This window comes from Erythranthe guttata, chromosome 7 (genome assembly GCF_056151865.1).
Source record: "Erythranthe guttata isolate IM_541 chromosome 7, IM_541, whole genome shotgun sequence".
In the NCBI taxonomy this organism is placed as follows: domain Eukaryota; kingdom Viridiplantae; phylum Streptophyta; class Magnoliopsida; order Lamiales; family Phrymaceae; genus Erythranthe; species Erythranthe guttata.
Genome location: NC_142539.1, coordinates 6,672,906 through 6,690,626, shown reverse-complemented (window position 1 = coordinate 6,690,626; position 17,721 = coordinate 6,672,906). Strand labels below are relative to the sequence as shown.

The 17,721-nt window shown below is 31.7% G+C and overlaps 3 protein-coding genes and 1 long non-coding RNA gene across 4 annotated transcripts; 3 read left to right on the top strand and 1 right to left on the bottom strand.

The window, feature by feature from the left end:
• Window positions 1–1,190: 1,190 nt before the first annotated feature.
• LOC105956243 (FKBP12-interacting protein of 37 kDa) lies at window positions 1,191–5,170 on the bottom strand. The gene is given in 12 exon segments (XM_088820835.1): window positions 1,191–1,546; window positions 2,876–2,931; window positions 3,106–3,175; window positions 3,461–3,622; window positions 3,713–3,766; window positions 4,090–4,137; window positions 4,277–4,354; window positions 4,435–4,460; window positions 4,463–4,489; window positions 4,620–4,707; window positions 4,865–4,901; window positions 5,024–5,170. Coding segments are annotated over 12 exon segments (873 nt in total). The 5' UTR covers window positions 5,047–5,170; the 3' UTR covers window positions 1,191–1,342.
• Window positions 5,171–5,976: 806 nt separating this feature from the next.
• Window positions 5,977–7,324, top strand: LOC148769095 (uncharacterized). The gene is made up of 2 exons (XR_016032011.1): window positions 5,977–6,060; window positions 7,091–7,324. It is a non-coding gene; the product is annotated as an uncharacterized LOC148769095 (long non-coding RNA).
• A 1,308-nt stretch (window positions 7,325–8,632) lies between these two features.
• Window positions 8,633–13,277, top strand: FTA (farnesyltransferase A). Its single transcript, XM_012980091.2, has 4 exons — window positions 8,633–9,047; window positions 9,272–9,381; window positions 11,879–12,095; window positions 12,609–13,277. The coding sequence occupies exons 1-4, from the start codon at window positions 8,787–8,789 to the stop codon at window positions 13,026–13,028; spliced, it is 1,008 nt and encodes a 335-aa protein (XP_012835545.2). The 5' UTR covers window positions 8,633–8,786; the 3' UTR covers window positions 13,029–13,277.
• A 1,946-nt stretch (window positions 13,278–15,223) lies between these two features.
• Window positions 15,224–16,928, top strand: LOC105956245 (translationally-controlled tumor protein homolog). Its single transcript, XM_012980092.2, has 6 exons — window positions 15,224–15,336; window positions 15,434–15,491; window positions 15,882–15,955; window positions 16,060–16,188; window positions 16,278–16,435; window positions 16,543–16,928. Exons 2-6 carry the CDS (start codon window positions 15,464–15,466, stop codon window positions 16,658–16,660), a joined length of 507 nt encoding a protein of 168 aa, XP_012835546.1. The 5' UTR covers window positions 15,224–15,336; window positions 15,434–15,463; the 3' UTR covers window positions 16,661–16,928.
• The last annotated feature ends 793 nt before the right edge of the window (window positions 16,929–17,721 follow it).

Genomic DNA, 17,721 nt, shown 5'->3' with positions numbered 1-17,721 from the left:
CTGAAATTTTTTTTTTCCGGCCAGATTCCAGAGTCGACCGCCGGTCTCCGACGTTGAATTTTTTTTTCTTAGAAAAAAAATAGTTTAATTAATATTACTGTCTTGGCTACTAAATTACTGTCTCAAACAGTAATATTACTGTTTGGGACAGTAATATGATGAATATTATTTTTCCGAACATTAATATTATTAATATTATTGTCTAAGACAGTTAAATTACTGTTGTTGAAGACAGTAATCTAGCATCCAAGGCAGTAATATTAATTAAAATAATTTTTTTAAAGAAAAAAAATTAAAAAAAAAATCAATTAACAGTTGAATTACTGTCTCCGACAGTTAATAACTGCTGGAGACAGTAATTTAGCAACGAATACAGTAATATTAATTAAAAATATTTTTTTTAACAATAAAAAAGTCAATTAACAGTTAAATTACTGTCTCCGACAGTTAAATAACTGTCGGAGACAGTAATTTAGCAGCCAAGACAGTAATATTAATTAAAATGTTTTTTTTAAGAAAAAACAAAATTATAAATAAAAAATAAAATAAAAAATAAAAAATAAAAAATAAAAAATAAAAGTCAACGCCGGAGACCCGGCGGTCAACGGCAGTTGACCGGCCGGAAAAAAAATTCAGGAAAAAAAAAGTTTTTGAAAAAAAAAAAAGTCAACGCCGGTCAACGGCGGTGACCGGCGGTCTCCGGTGGTGGCGGGTCAAAATTGAAATTAGAGTTAAAATTGGTTAATTGATGAAATTAGGCTAAAGTGGGGTGTAAATCATGAAATTGGAGTTGAATTGGTTTTCAATTAATTGGGGGTAATTTTGGTATATATGAAAGGATTTTCCTTATTTGCAAATAAGTTTGAATGGGTTGGATTTATTTGCAAAACAAAAAAGTTGGATGTCCCTCTTTTAATTAAGTGCCCTTGTCATGGGCCTTTTTGTGATTTCCCCATAAGCAAAACAAATTGATTTAGTATGTAAAATTTTATACAGTGAAATAAGGTTCCTTTCTAAGTATAAAAAAATAAAATCTCATTTGAAATTTCAATAAATAATTTGAACTTCAGTTTTAGTAATTACCTGAAGTGGGGTGCGATATCTATTAATTCATTTCACATAAAAGAAAAAGTTGCTACCTTTTTGTTGTTTGACATTTATTTTTAGAGTTTTTCGAGTATAGGCGAACCTCGTTAAATTGATATTCGATTGATTAATAACAATGTGCTTATAATAACTCTTGTGACTATTAGAAGATGCTACAAATCAAGAAGTAAAGTTCTTTCACAACAAAAAAGAAGGTTCTAATAAAAACGTGCTCTAATTAGTAACTATTACAAAATTAATCAAGTTGACTTTCACTTTCAATTTTGACTTTAATTGGAGTGACTCCATCAACATTAGCATCATCATCACCGCCATCAACAATATCAGTAGCTAACACAGTCGTCTGCTCCTCCTCGACAACGCTAATCTTTTCCATGTCGTGCTTCAATCTCTGTATCTCGTTTTCCTTTTCTTCTAATTTCTCTTGCATGATTACCGCCTGTAACGATTGAGATTGAAATACGTAAGATCAAGAAAGCATTGCTATAAATTAAAGGGTAAAGTTCATTTTACCTACTTGAACTATACCCAACGTATAAAATACCCCCATGAACTTCAAAATGAACCAAACTAGCCCCTCCGTTTAAAATCCGTCTGGCCTTGCTGACATGGCACTTTGACTTTTGTATATGTGACAGCTGGAGTAGATTTTGGACGATTTTACCCCTTACTATTATTACTATTTTCACTTTGTCTCCTTCACCACACCACCATCACTTTCGATGGATTCAACATAACTAAAACCTTAGTTTTCAAATCCAGATTCAGCAACATACCATAAGAAAGTTTATCAAAAATTCACCCAATTTTGTGAAGAAAAACATTCTTTAATTGATGTAGAGTAACGCAAATCTTGGAAAATAAAACAACATTCTATTCTAAGGAACAATAACAAAGGCCCCAACACCAAAATTATTCCAGAAAATAGAGAATAGCAGATTATACAATTCTGTTTTTGGGAATGTTGGTGGCGGATTCCGCCAGGACCTAGTGTGTGTGGCGGAGCAAAAGCCGATTTCTTTTTGGTTTCTTCTTTTCTTCTTAATTTCAACTTTTCCGGCCGCCGCCACCGGCGGAAATCCAAACGACTCCGTATTTGGGTTTTTGAAACCAAATCCAGCCGCGCTTCGTCAAAATGTTCACCATCTCAGTTGGAGCCCGAAATTAGTGCCCCAAGTTGTGAGAAGCTTGACCTCCCACCGGTGCGAAATGAGGTCTTACTGCGGCGGATATTTTGAGCAGCGTGGCGCCGATTTGCAGGAAGAACTTTAATTTTGACTTTAATGGAGCAATGTTGGCGTGAGATTTGGCAGACAATTTCATTTTTTGCAATTTGTTAAATAAGTGAAGAGAAAAATATTCTGGATTTTGGTAAAAGAATGTTTAAATTTGGTAGAAGAATCTCAAGAAAAAAAAAGAAAAGAAAAAAAAAAAAAAAAAAGAAGAAGACGGGGGAGGTGTGAAGAAGACAGATCACAGTTGTATCAATATAGGGTATAAACGTAATTGCACACTAAACTTAACGTCTGTTAGTTTTGTAATGTTTTTTAACGTTGACCCACAATTGAGAAGGACTGTTTTGGTTCATTTTGAAGTTCAGGGGGGTATTCTATACGTTGGGTATAGTTCAGGTAGGTAAATTGAAGTTTACCCTAAATTAAACAAGCAAGAATCCGACATTAATTCACCCTTCTATACAGATTCAGTTACTAAATATCTATTATAAATGTAACATAAATTGGATCACAGAATCATAACGGGGAAGTACCAACTCATTCGATCTATCAACATCACTAGCGAGTTTATCCATTTGCTTGAATAATCCTGCAGAAAACAATAAAATAGAAGATGATGTCATAAATCAAAAGAAAAACCGCTAAAAACCTACCTGTTTGTAATATTCTTGTACAAATATTTTTTACGAGAAACAACGTAATATGCTAGTAACCGATCGATCAGCAGTACAAAAATGATGAAAATGGGTGCATAAAAACTAACCTTCAAATTGACTTCTTAGTTCGGCATTTTGAGATTTTTGTAAAGCAAGTTTCATTCCCAGCTCATGTATCTGCCAGAAACAACAGAAGTAAAATGAAGTGAATTTCATCAAAATACCAAAGATTTTAAACCATTACAGAAAGGCAGTGTGTAAAAGAAAGTCGTGTGGTAAATGCATAGCAATATAAGCATGCAAGAGTCGAAGATCTAAAAATCGACCCTTATATTCAAGTTTTTGTAGCAATTCTTCTAACTGAGTGAGTGTATGTATAGCTGTGCGTAACCACTATTAACTTCCGATTGTAAAATTAATAAAAATTGGTTTAACATCATCATCGCACAAAGGGTGAAATACCTTTCCTTCATTAGCTTGATTACCGATCTCCTCATTCTCTTCCTGCAGAGTTCTGCATTTTGCCATTATCATCTTTCCCATTTTACTTTGTGAGGTAAAACTAACAGCATTTATATTATCTTGCAACTCTTTAACTTTCTTATCCTTCTCTTCCACCAAATTCTGACAAAAGAATAGTTCAGAGCAGGAATCAGTTTGTCGAAAAATAATAAATATGTTTATCTGCACATAAGTATAACCCAAAAGAAGCACCTTCAATCTTGTGAACTCTTCATGGATAGCTGGGTCTAGCAGTAACCTCCTTGCCTGTCAGGTTATCACTTTAAAAAAATGAAAGTAGAAAGAAATAAACAAGATGACACGACACCAGTCATTGAAGAAAAAATGTTTTTCCTTGACATATTTCCTAACTCGAGCTAGAACACGAGAACTAAAATGGTACGAAATATTTGGCTTTATATTGAGCTAGGAACGACCCGTGTTCAAAATCTTCCGAATTTTAAAAAACTGAGAGGCACATCTATTATCACCATACTTTTGCTTTGTCTGTGGGATGAGTGATGGACACGTAGCAATATGTAGTGATATGAAAATAAACAGTCCTTTTAAGACAACATTGCACAGTATACCTGCATCGATGGAGGTTTCAGCTGAGCTCTCAAATCTCGAACAGCAAACTGTATTAAAGTCAGAAGAAGAAAGTGTAAGAAAAGGGATAAAGACCCTTCCATAAAAGGACCTCGAGTAAAGATATTTTCTTTAGCAACTAATAATTTCCAGTTAATAACGCTGTGCAACTAACTAATAATTTCTCACCTTCAACTCAGCTATCTCCTGCTCCCGTTTTGCAAATGTAACAATGAATGCAGCTTCTTTTTTCTTTGCTTTCTCAAGCTAATAACAAAGAATAAAACTGAATATATCATCTCATTATAAATCTGGAAATCTAAAAGGGCTTCGGTATTCAAACATACTTGCTCTCGCAGAGACTCCTCAGAGTCTGAAGGTAGCTGACCACAAATCTTGGTTCTGCCAGAGAAATTGAAAATTAGTTTTGCTTAAAACAAACAATAATGAGCTAAAAATCGATTAAAACATCAATTCTGTAGACCAAATTACAGGAGGAAAAATGGCATAAGGCACAGTAGAATCATCAAACCAGGAGTTGTGCTTTGGGGTACAAAGGATTCATTCTGAAAAGATGACCGCCACTTCTGAATCTCAGATTTAGCATCTTCGAGTTTTGTCTGAAAATGTACAAACCAGTACTGTATTACCACATTATACATAAATCCTAATATCCTATAATTGCGAACTTAAACCATAGCGACTAAGAGATGGAGAACTGAAGAAACAGAAAGATAAGAAAGAAAAACAACAGTAAGATTCGGAAGCGATAAGTACCTGGCAATTTGAGAGCTCATCTTGGCAATTCTTGAGACTACAAAAGAAAAGCAGAGAAACATGCCAGCAAAACTTATATTAAAATTACTTAGAAGTTGGTAGTTTATTGCGTTTGTATTATTTCGAATAAAAAGAGAAAATCGACATAAGGATTAATACCTCTCACGAAGAGATAAAATCATCCCAGTTGTCAATCCAGGCGCAGTTTCCTCTACTTTCAGGTTAGCCTAAGTGCCAACAAACAAACAGTGAGTCAATTTTAAATCTCATGGAACCATATGCTAGCAGGCGCAACGCGCAAGGTACATGATTTATTCAATATTGCCTCAGTCAGTTCTAAATAATTCAGTCTATCTGGTAAACAATGTAATAAAATTCTGCATTTTGTCAATCTTTTCTATTCCTTTCAACACCAAACTTTCTACAATTTAGTGACATGTTTAAAATAGTCTATCTGGTAAACAATGTTTATTTTTTTCTTACAAGACAACATCACACCAATAATAATCACAATGCTGAGATCAGTACCATGCAACTTATGAGAGCATGTACAATGGGCTCGTTAAAAGCCATTTTAGTGTCAGACTTTAAGGCTAGGTAAACTTAATCTGGAGAGGAAATTGGGCTGCAATGGAATAATTAGAGGCTCTTGATTGCTCTCCAAATTTGGAGAGTAACTAAAGTCATCGCCACAGTTATGGAGCAAGCTAGCAAAAGGTATGTGGGCCCATTTATATTTTAATAATATTTTTTTATATCCTTTATTTATTCTTTTATTTCTATTTTGTTTAACTTTAATTTATGTATATATTTAAATGATAAATGAAATATTATAAATTTTAAATACTAATTAAATTTAAATTTAATTTTTTTGCTTATCAAAGCGAACAAACGAAAAAACAATATTTTAATAAAATTCAATTTTATAGTATTTGTTAATTTCATATTCTTAATTATTATTTTTATAATAATTGAGTATTTCAACAAATATTCTCCGCGGCCACCTCTACTCCCACCGCCTTGCGCGGCCCATCGCCGTTGCTTCCTCCCACTTCATTGCGCTGCCGACGTTGCTCTCCCACAGCCTTGCGCCGCCGCCGCTGCTCCTCCGATCCCACAGCCTTGCGCCGCCGCCACTTTCGCGTGCTCGACGCCAATCGCCGCCTTGAATCACCCGTCCAAATCGAATATACTCGGTGATGCCAAAAACATGATGGAGAAGCATTTGTTTGTTTTAAATTCGTTTTAAATCTCTTTCTACTTCCGTTTGAAGAAATGATTTCTACGTTATTGTTTTTTTTTTTTTTTTAGGGATGGCTCAAACCAGATCTATTATTTCTTATAAAAAAAAACACAGATCTACTATGTTTTTCAAGATCTGTGAACAATTAATTTAAAAAAAAATTCGTTGCATTAATTTGATTTTTTATTTTGTTTGATTCTTATCTTGTTCATTTTTGTTATAATTCATATGTAATTTATTTTTTTTGTATTTATTTAAAAATGATCTGAAATACCTCAAATGTAAGAGCTTTGTTTGTCTATAGTAGAAATTTAATCAGTAGTGGTTACTTAGATAGGTGATTTGGTTCAGGCTACATATAACTATACGTGACTATAGAATTTGTAGTATACTATATGTAGTCATATGCAGTCATATGTAAATTGTAATCATGGCTACATATAACTATACATGACTATAGAATTTGTAGTATACTATAGTCATTTGTAGTCGATTTCAGTACGTTAAATTTATCAAAAAAAAACAAAAAACCAATGTTTTTTTGTATTTTTTCATGTAATAAAATGAATTGCTTGATGAATTGTTTTCCTTGAGTTGGGTGGCGGAGTAAAACAGTGGTGGGAGATTTTTTTTTTTTTTTTTTTTTGTATATTTTACTGCATTTATAAGATGAAATTTACCTAGTCGTATATAGTCACATGTAGTAACAAGAAGGAACATAACTACATGTGACTATAGTTGACTATATAGTCACATGTAGTCATGTATAGTCACATGTAGTAACAAGAAGGAACATAACTACATGTGACTATAGTTGACCATATGGCGTTATAGTTCACTAAAGTAAATGTGTCAAAAGAAATGCTTTTCATTGTTTTTGTTTTTTAAAAAATTTCATGTAATTCGCTTGTTCCATTTTTGTTCTTCGTTTTCTTTAACTCGTATTTTTTTCTCACAGGTTTTGCTATTTGTATAACTTGCAGAGAATAATATGCAGAGAAGTGTCATGTGAAGTTACATTGATGCTACAGTACTCCAGACTTTATGTAGTATACATAAGTATAGATAATTGTAGATAACTATAGTCACATATAGTTATATGTATGCCTAATGTTTTTTAATGTACAGTAATGTTTGAAGAATATATGCATGTGATTGTGTTTTTTCATTTGTTGGTTAGTTGATTTATAATATCAAGTTTCAAATTGTGAATTTTATTATTATTGTAGATGAATTTTGGGGTAAAAAGACTATATACATGACTACATAAACTATACATGACTATATAATTTGTATACCATAGTCATGTGTAGTATACTTTCAGTACAATAAATTTATTAAAATTGAATTAATAAAAAACTATATAAATTAAAAAAATGAAAAATTAAAAAAAAATAAAAAACTGAAAAAACAAAATTAAAAATTAAAAATTAAAAAATTAAAAAAATAAAAATAAAAAAAATAAAAAAATAAAAAAGGACATATATATAAAAAGTAATAATTAAAATAAACATTTATATCTTTTATTAAAAAAATCTGTAAAATGATAAACGCAGGGCCCAAAAATACTAAATGCAATTTGGCTTATAGTGTTGAATACAGTTGGCAAAATTACTGAGTGCAGTTGGGCGAAAATTGCTTTTAAAGGCACAATAGTACTTTTGCCTCTCCAGGGGTATCTCAAAGGAAGATTTTTAGAGGTGGACCTATCCCTATATATTTTCCATATGAGGGGTGTATATCAAATGGACCCTTAAATTGATGAAACTGAGTTAAATTAGAGATAATTTTGTCATGTCTTTTATTTTGTCTTTATTTATAATGCATACTAAAGGAAAATGTTTATTGATGAAATAGCCCATAAACCTATAATAAAAAAAATGGTTGGTGCATTCTTTAGTACATTTAAACTTCTATAAATTAATACAGTTGGGACCATCAAAATTTCATTAATTCAGCGAATTATTAATTTATCGATAAATTAACAATTATTAATGTATACATTAATTACAACTTATTAATTTATGAAATTACTTTTATTATAATTTTCAATAAATACATTTTTTTTTATTTTTTACGTGTATATTATTCATTGTACCATTCGTTCAATGCACTATAGAGCATGTTTCACGAATGGAAGCTCTTAAATCAGTAATGGTATAGAACGATTTATGTTGAGTTATGAGAAAACTATACCGAAAGTTCTTACCATGTTAAGAAAAGCGAGAGACGAGATTGATGGTAATTTGAACTTCTACAAAAAATAAGCGAGTATTTAATTATATTCTATTAAGCATTCGTAGATCTATAAAATATGCACTCTACCATATAACTTAAGAATTATTTTTATGCCTTATTAATTTATATATTATATGGAGCTTCTGAAAATTTTTGAAGGTGTATTTATTATCTTATAAATTTAGCGAATTATTAATTTAGCATATTATCCTCAAATCGGGACCGGAAAATTTTATTATTTAATTTATCGAGGTTCTGCTGTTTGTTGAGAAAGAAAAACAAAAGGAATTTTTATTTTTTTATTTTTTGAAAAAACAAAAGGAATATTTTGTTTGTTAGCTCCTTGTGCAAAGTAAAAGAGAAGTGGTTAAAGTCGTCTTCAATTTCTTAAAACTCCATTAATCCTGAAAATTCGTTTCAAGATCGTGGAAGAAAGAAGAAATGAATCAGAAAGTAGAAGTAGAAGTAGAAGAAGAAGAAGAAGAGAGGTCGAGAATACCCATAAGTGAGAGGCCCGAATGGGCTGATGTACGGCCCTTACCGCAAGACGACGGCCCGAATCCGGTGGTTCCGATTGCTTACTCCGATGAATTCAGCGAAACCATGGATTTCTTCAGAGCCGTCTACTTAGCCGATGAGCGATCCGCACGTGCTCTCGAACTCACCCAAGAAGCCATTTTTCTCAATTCTGGAAATTACACTGTAATATTCTCGTCTCATTGTTTTTTTTTTTCCTTTTTTTTTTTGTCTTGATTTGATGATGGCAAATTAAATTAAATTAAATTAAATTGATGATAGAAGATGAAAGTAAAAAAGTTAAGAGGTGTGTCGATTTGCCAGATTTGAAGAAATGCACCTCCGTTAGGGTTTTGTTGTTTTCTCTGTGTGTGTGTGTACTGAAGAACTATGTGGTTTCATTCTGTTAGGTGTGGCAATTCAGACGTCTAATACTCGAGGCGCTTAGCGTCGATTTGCGTGAGGAATTGGAGTTCATTGATCAGATTGCGAAAAACAACACTAAGAATTATCAAATATGGTAAGCAATTGCAATGTTATTTTGCCGTTTCATCTTTTATTCGTGTGTACGATTGAGTTTATCTCCCGATGGATGCTTAAGAAAGTATTGGTTGCAAAACGGAACCTGATTAAACATGAATGTCTATCTGATTTGTGTATAGTAACTCGATTATTATCACTCAATATTTATCAATGGATTATTTTAATTATGATGATGCAAAATGCATTGTTGTGTTGTGTTCTTTGAAGATAAGAAACGAAGAACTGGCTATACACGAAGACAGTTAAATCTCTATAAATTAATACAGTCGGGACCAGGGAAATTCTATTAATTTAGCTAATTATTAAATTATCGAGTTAATAATTTAACACGTTTTCACCGAGTCGGGATCGAGAGAAACTATTATTTAATCGAGGTTATTAATTTATCGTGGTTCTACTGTAGTACTTCCGATGAGTTATTATCTGCTTAGGAACTGAGATTTGATTATTATTTGAGTTTAAATGAATCTTTTGTAGCACTGCTGTAGTTTTGTTCTATGTTTTGATTTTATGCATGCCCAATTAAAAGAAGAAAACTCCTCTGTGATGTTTGATTCGATAATTAATCACTGGTGTATATTACGGGAATGAATAGTTCTTGATTCTTGTTCTTCCATCATTGCTTTATGTTAGTGAGTGTGTAATGGGTTTTTCTGTAATACCTCAATTCTGAATTCATAAAAAAAATTACATCAGTTCAAAACAAGTAGTCTCGTGTTATGCACTTGCACTTCCACTTCATTGTTGTTTGTCTTAAATTTTAGAAACTATATCGGCACTTATCATGTTAGTTAATAGATATATGTAGTAAACTCAAATAGCTTTAACAGTCGCTTATAAGAAAACAGAGAGCATTCTTTTGAAGTAATCAATACTTTAGAGGGCAAACTTTTGCAGTTCAATCACACTTGCATTCCTTTTTCATGATTATTTTGCTATTCTATCAGTGAAGAGTTGACTGATTTAAGTTGTTTGCTAGTATTAAAAGGGATTCCTCCAAAATAATTCAGAAAAAAATTGTTCCTCGGCACTGAAAAAATGAAGTACTATATTTGTTATATGGATTAAGGAAATATTATAGATCTTTAAAAACAAACAAAAAATAGGTATTTCTTGAATAAATTTGCTGCTTGCTTCGAAGCTATTTTTCTTATTTTTAGTTAGTGTTTGGGTTCAAAAAAGCAATTTCGTCTTTTTTTCATTCCCTAAGTACCAATCACCAATTATAATATTTTCATAACTGGCAGCTGGAATAAATAGTATACTCCCACAGACTAACAAAATCAACACTGCCAAGAAATCTTCTTTAACTGCCCATAACATTGACACGATATATACAATAATTTATTGTTTCCAATTATTGCATTACATTTTTGTTGTCGAACAAAAATTCCTGACACGTTTTCATTTCCGTGACATTCTCCAATCTTACTCAAAAAAATACACATGTTCTCAAAAAACAAATTGGAAATGACACCAAAACAGAGCATTCAAATCTGGATTAAAGGTTTCTTGATCAAATAGAAAGCAATATCAAGTGGATTTCATCTATTTAGCTTGTTGTATCATACGACTCAATAACATGGAGTTGTATATTATAGTGAGCAAAAGGTAATGGAGAAAAATAAACTATGTGGTACTTACAGTTGTAGTACTAGATTCTCTCTGTTTTATGTGTAAACGCCTGAAAATTCATTTCCGTTTCAAACAATCAATGCATATTATCTGTTTTTTTTACTTGTCGCATTTAATCATAAAATCTATCACATCCTTTTCTTGGTTTAAATTCTAGACCAGTGTGAATAACATAAGAACTGTATTGATTGACTGACTCTTTATCATTGAATAATATTAATTTTGTGCGCATTGTCAATGTAAGAAGTCTTAGAAGGGAACTTGATCTGTGTGTTGTTTTGGCTCTCGTGTAATTAATGATTTGAGTTCACAAAAGATTTGATGGTGGAACACTTTCGATATGGAAGTACTCAAGTATGCTAAATCAACTAATTTATATGCCATGCCTTGCTCGTAGAAATTCTAAAGAAAAATAGTTGGAGAATTGGAAGAGAGATACTCGTTTAAATTCTTTGAAAACCAAATCATGTTAAGTGCTTATAGATCCAAATTGAAGAGAGTGAAAGAAGGAACACACAGTTGAAATCAAAACAAGACAAAAAATTTCAAATGCTGAACTGAAAGAGAAACGAGTTAGAAGCCGGTTTGTGTGGAATGTTTCTTTTGTGGAAAGAGAAACTGATTCATTTAAGCTTCATTTTCCTCCTTTTTCAAGAGGAATGTTCCGGAAAAAAATGCTCTTTGTTGTTGTTTTTTTTTTTCTTTCTTTAAAGGCGAAAAAGAATATTATTTATTGTGTGTTTACCCCCTGAAAGCGAAATGAGAAAGGCATTAAGAGCCTTACTTCTTGATTTTAACCCACTTCTGCTAGCATTTTGACGATTATAATATATTTTTAGGCATCACAGAAGATGGGTTGCTGAGAAACTTGGGAGTAATGTAGCGAGTAACGAGCTTCAATTCACGAGAGAAATATTCTCTCAGGATGCAAAGAACTACCATGCCTGGTCTCATCGACAGTGGGTTCTTCAGACTCTTGGAGGATGGGAAGACGAGCTTGCCTACTGTGACGAACTCCTCCAAAATGATATCTTCAATAATTCTGCTTGGAATCAGGTAAATTTCTGTGTCCAGCTCATCATTCATAAGTGGTGAAAAGATTAATGTTTTGACTGTCGATTTATTATTAATTTCTGAATGCATAATAGGTAATTATGAGTTAAAACTAGTAGGTTTCGTCATGTTTTAAAACAAGCTGCTTCATCCCGAGAGTTGGGTAATGAACAAGATCCGATAGTGGATAAAAATACTGATGTGTTGAAAATATAGATTTCAAGAAATATTTACTAGTGCCTCGTTTGGTTGCTAAGATAGGATTGCGAAATAAGATTAAATAATTTAATGAAAACCCAATAAATAAATAATTTCTCTAAAAGGCAAGATAAAATAATATTTCTGAGTCGGTCCGGGAAAATTATTGGATTTACCAAGAAATGCCGTTTGTGGTAAAAATATAGACTCCAAGGAATATTTACTCTCTGTGTAGAAATGAATCTTGACTGGGTTTTATTAGTCTGAATACGAATATTAAAATAATATATTCGCCTCAATAAATTTTAATTTTTGCAGAGATATTTTGTGGTAACTAAATCTCCCCAACTAGGGGGATTGGATGTGACGAGGGACTCTGAAGTTGCGTATGCAATTAAAGCCATTTTAACGAAACCCGAGAATGAAAGTCCGTGGAGATATTTGCGCGGACTTTACAAAAACGATGTGAACTCTATAGCTAATGACCCTCGAGTGGCTTCAGTTTGCTTGGATGTTTTGATGAACGAAAAGGAATGCGCTCATGCGTTGAACATGGTTTTGGATCTCCTATGCAATCACTATCAACCGAGCATTGAGTTGAAAAATGCCATCGATGCGTTGTCGGATAACTCCGATTTGGAGTTGGCGAAAAAAGTATGTTCCGTCTTGCAATTGGTTGATCCAATGAGAGCAAATTACTGGGAGTGGCGCAAAACCACTGTTCCTGCTCGAGATTAATGCAGAAGGGGTGTATGTATCATTATTATTCATTATGTATTTCGGTTTTATAGTATGCTGCTACATGTGGTGAATTTCACCGAGTGCCTAAATCTATATACACTGTTACCTAAATTTCAAAGTTATCTAAATCGAGTTTCTTTTGTTACTCGATTCTCGGTTTCGATTGGTGAAATTCACCGGGGCATTATGGAACAAAACAATGTATTTGCCTACTCATTTATGCCAGTTAGAACATCTGTCTTTAAATTTTGGCGTAAGGTAATTAATTAGTTTGCATTTAAATGGCTCTTCGTTCTCTAAGATCTAAGATCTCTTCAAAGTTGTATTCGACAACATTTGAGAGAGGATTTTTTCCAAATTACAGTTTTACCCCTGACCTTGAGTAAATTACACGATCCTTCCCTAAGATTAGTTCTATTTAATTACATATGGGCACAACATATTTTAGAATATTACAGAAACATCCCTTTATGTTTAATTGTGGGGCAAATTACGGCAACCCACCTGAGGTAAGGTATAATTACGGAAAAAACTCTTTGCATAATTACAATCACCCCCTCAACTATCTATTGTCTTACACGTCCACCCTTACAATGTCAAATTTACCTAGGGGTATTTATTCGGTTGGTAAACTGATCGAATCGAAACGAACAAAAATTCGTACATGTCGATTACTGAATCGTTAATTCGGTGTGGTATTAAGGTTTATTTTATTATATATATATATATATATATATATATATATATATATGCAATATTAGTATTAAAATTAACATTAATTAAAAAAATCAATTTTTTTTTAATATTTTTAATAAAATTTTGGTTATTTGGTTATTTATCGAACCAAAGGCTAAACGGTATGAAATTTTGGAATACCACAATTTCTGCACAACTTACCAAATGAACGCCAACTAGATGGATTTTTTCGTAATATAATAAATAGTTGAGGGGTTCTTGTAATTATGTATGAGGAGTGTTTTCGTTAATTGACCTTACGTCAAAGGGGTTGTCGTAATTTGCCTTTCATTTTAACTAAAAAAATGTTTAAACACACTAAATAATATTTTAGTTTACTAAAATTAAAGAAAAAACATAAAACAATTAATAATACTGAAAATAATTTGATGCTTTCTATGTAAAATAATGACTATTCACATTGGAGTTTAAAAAATAATACTTTTACCAAATAGTTAAAAGAAGTTTTATAATATTTAATAACTTTATAGACTAGAATCAGAATTCATCGCTAGCAATTTATAATGTCATTGAAAATAACAATATAAAAAATTTCTAGCTAATTTTTAAGTAACATATAAAAATAACAAAAGATTTTTATACACTTCAATTAAACTCGCGTAAGTCCATAGGAGACTAGTTATTTGCAAATTCGTCTACTCCAAAATTTATTTGACCAAAAATAACATCAACTCCGTGAAAGACTAAAATACCCTTCAAAATAATTTACTCAAATTTTTCTCATCAAACCCTATTTATCTAATTTTGCACATTAACCTCAATTTTAATGAAACATGGATGCTCTCTTTTTAGATTTATGAGTTTGTCATATGTTTATTTGCCATGTATCCTACTTGCAATCAACCACAAACTTTTGAGGAAGATAAATTTATTTGGCAATGTCTGTCAAATCAAGTTGAAGGTCCAAACACTCTACAAGTCAACTATCAATGGTATAATTAATATATGTCTAGTTTCAAATCTACTAGCAAAATTCTAATACGTTCAGATAGTATATTATTTCTCTCTCTCTTGTACACACGGATGTGGATTTATTTAATTCAATTTAATTTTTATATATTTAATTTCTCTTCCTTTTTGCAATCCCGTGCATAGTACGGCAATAATTGCTAATATATATTAAAATACATGTATCTAAAATATATATATGAATATATCGAAAATATCTTTTTTTTATATATATATATATATATATATATATTAAAAATTTCAAATAGTTTAAATACATAAAGATTACCATAGAATAAAAGAAGAAAAAAAAAGAAAAAAAAGGGCATATGAAATTGACCCAAAATCGAACCCGAGACCCAATAGAATGAACGGGTGAAGCCGTAAAAGTCCAAGTTGTTGGCCCAATCCAAAAACCTTTTTTTTTTGTTTTTTTGTTTTTCTTTTTTTTTTTTGTTTTTTATTTTTATTTTTTTTAATTTTCTAAATAAATCGAATCCTTGCCAAACTAGGGTTTGGTCTGACCCCAGTATTAATACACATCTCTTACTCCAATCTCCGCCTCTTTGAAATTCGTCACCTCTCCTCATTCTAACCAAAGGTATTTTCCACATCCTTATTTTCTGATTAAATACTTTTTTTTTTTTTTTTTTCTGTTTTAGATCTAAATTAAAGCCTTCGTCTTTTCTTGTGCGTAGTGATTCGGCGACACTCCAAATTCAGCCATCATGTTGGTTTATCAAGATCTGCTCACAGGTAAATTCAATCATAATTTTTTTTGAATTAGTGTTAATTTTGCTGTTGGATTTTAGATCCCTTTACTTCTTGAGGTTAATTATGATTATTCTTTTATCTGTCGATATGAGATCTTCTGTTTGCTGATTAATTCGTATTATTTGGTAATTTAAGAATATTTATTTTTCGGTAGGGGATTAAGGATTGTTGTTCTTTTTTTTGGATCTTAATTATAATTATATATATTTATTTCTCTACCCTCTTAATCGGTGATTAGTTGGTGATTAGGACTGATTACTCTATGATTGATATGAACACAATCCTTTTTTCTTGTTTTTTTGTTGTATGCTGTAAATTTTGTATCCAACCGAACTTTTAATTGTGTTCTTAAATCCAATAAATATATTGTAGGTGACGAACTTCTATCCGACTCCTTCCCATACAAGGAGATCGAGAACGGAGGTCTTTGGGAAGTCGATGGCAAAGTTAGTTAATGTTTCTTTCTTGCTAATTTTTTAATCCAACATTTATTATATTTGTACATTGTGAATAAATTTTGACATGGTAATTTTTAACGTGGGAGTAACAGTGGGTAGTTACCGGTTCCGTCGATGTGGATATTGGCGCGAATCCTTCTGCCGAAGGTGGTGGTGAAGATGAAGGTGTTGATGATCAGGCTGTCAAAGTTGTCGACATCGTCGACACATTTAGGCTCCAGGTTCGTTTTTTTTTTAATTTATTATTATTACACTTGAGTTCTAATTATTTGGAATTTGTTTGCTAATAGTGTTTATTTATTATTTATAGGAGCAACCTCCTTTTGACAAGAAGCAATTTGTTGCGTACATCAAGAAGTACATCAAATTGCTGTCGGCTAAATTGGAAGGCGAGCAGCTTGAACAATTCAAGAAGACCATTGAAGGAGCAACCAAGTACTTGCTCGCCAAGATCAAGGACCTCCAGTTGTAAGATTACAAATATCCCGATACTTTCTTCAATGTTTTCTTGCACGTGTATTTACTATTTTATCCCAATTATTTATTTTGACGAGGAATATTTTTTTTTTGGTTAGTTTTGTGGGAGAGAGCATGCATGATGATAGCACCTTGGTCTTTGCTTACTACAAGGAAGGTGCGACCGATCCTACATTCTTGTACTTCCCCCATGGCTTGAAGGAAATCAAGTGTTGAGTTGCTCGATGCTCGTTGCTCGAAAGGAAACCCCAACCTATCTTTTTATTGCTCTTTCTTTTTTTCCTTTTAATTTTGGGTCTTTAAATTAAATTATTTAGTAATTAATAGCAGTGTTGTCTGAAGTGGTCCGTTGTTGGAATTATTTTTGGGAACTATGATTGAGTTTTTTTTTTTTTAAATTTCCGTTAGTGAAAAGATATTGGTAGTGGGCATCATGGTGTGTTAGATGCCCATCCTTTTAATATTTAAAGATTCTTGTTTTTAATTGTTTTTGGCATAAAGTTGATGGCCCTATAAAGAATGGTTATCTACTTATATTCCCTGACAAGCACACGACTATGTCGATCTAGTGCTTTTGTCAAAGCAATAGCTCTGATTCCAGCTGTTATATTTGAAAAATCTGGAGTTTTATGGAGTTTTATCAATTGCAAAATGCAAAATTTTGTACAAATAAGTGGTTAATTTGGAAGAGTGTCAATTTTAATTTTATAGATACTTGTTTTATATTAGTGAAGAAAGTCCATTGTTCATTTGTTTTACATGAATAATTGTTTTTATATTGGGGCTTAGTGACAAAACTTATTAGAACTAAATGACAAGCTCAACTAAACATTTGCTTCACATCCTTTATAAAATTCATTTCAAAAATGCCCCTCCATTCACATATTCGAAATATGGATTAAGTAAATTTCAAACTGCATTTATCATTTTATTTATTATGCATTTAATATTTTATATCTTCATTTAACAATTTTTAATCTTTTTTTACAGAATATCTATTTATCTTCCCTTTTGTTTTCATTATTCATTTTAGCATTTTATACACTACTATAATTTTTTTTTATTCTACATGATATTGAAAATTACAAAAAAAAAAAAAAAGAAACTGTTATTTTATTTTATTTTTTTCAATTTACATATTTTCAATTTGTAGTAGACTATGGTGTACTGCGGTGTACTATGGCATACTGCGGTGTACTTATACTACGGTGTACTATAGTGTACTACGGTGTACTATGTTTTACTACTAAACCCTAGCCGCCAATAACTCACAACCG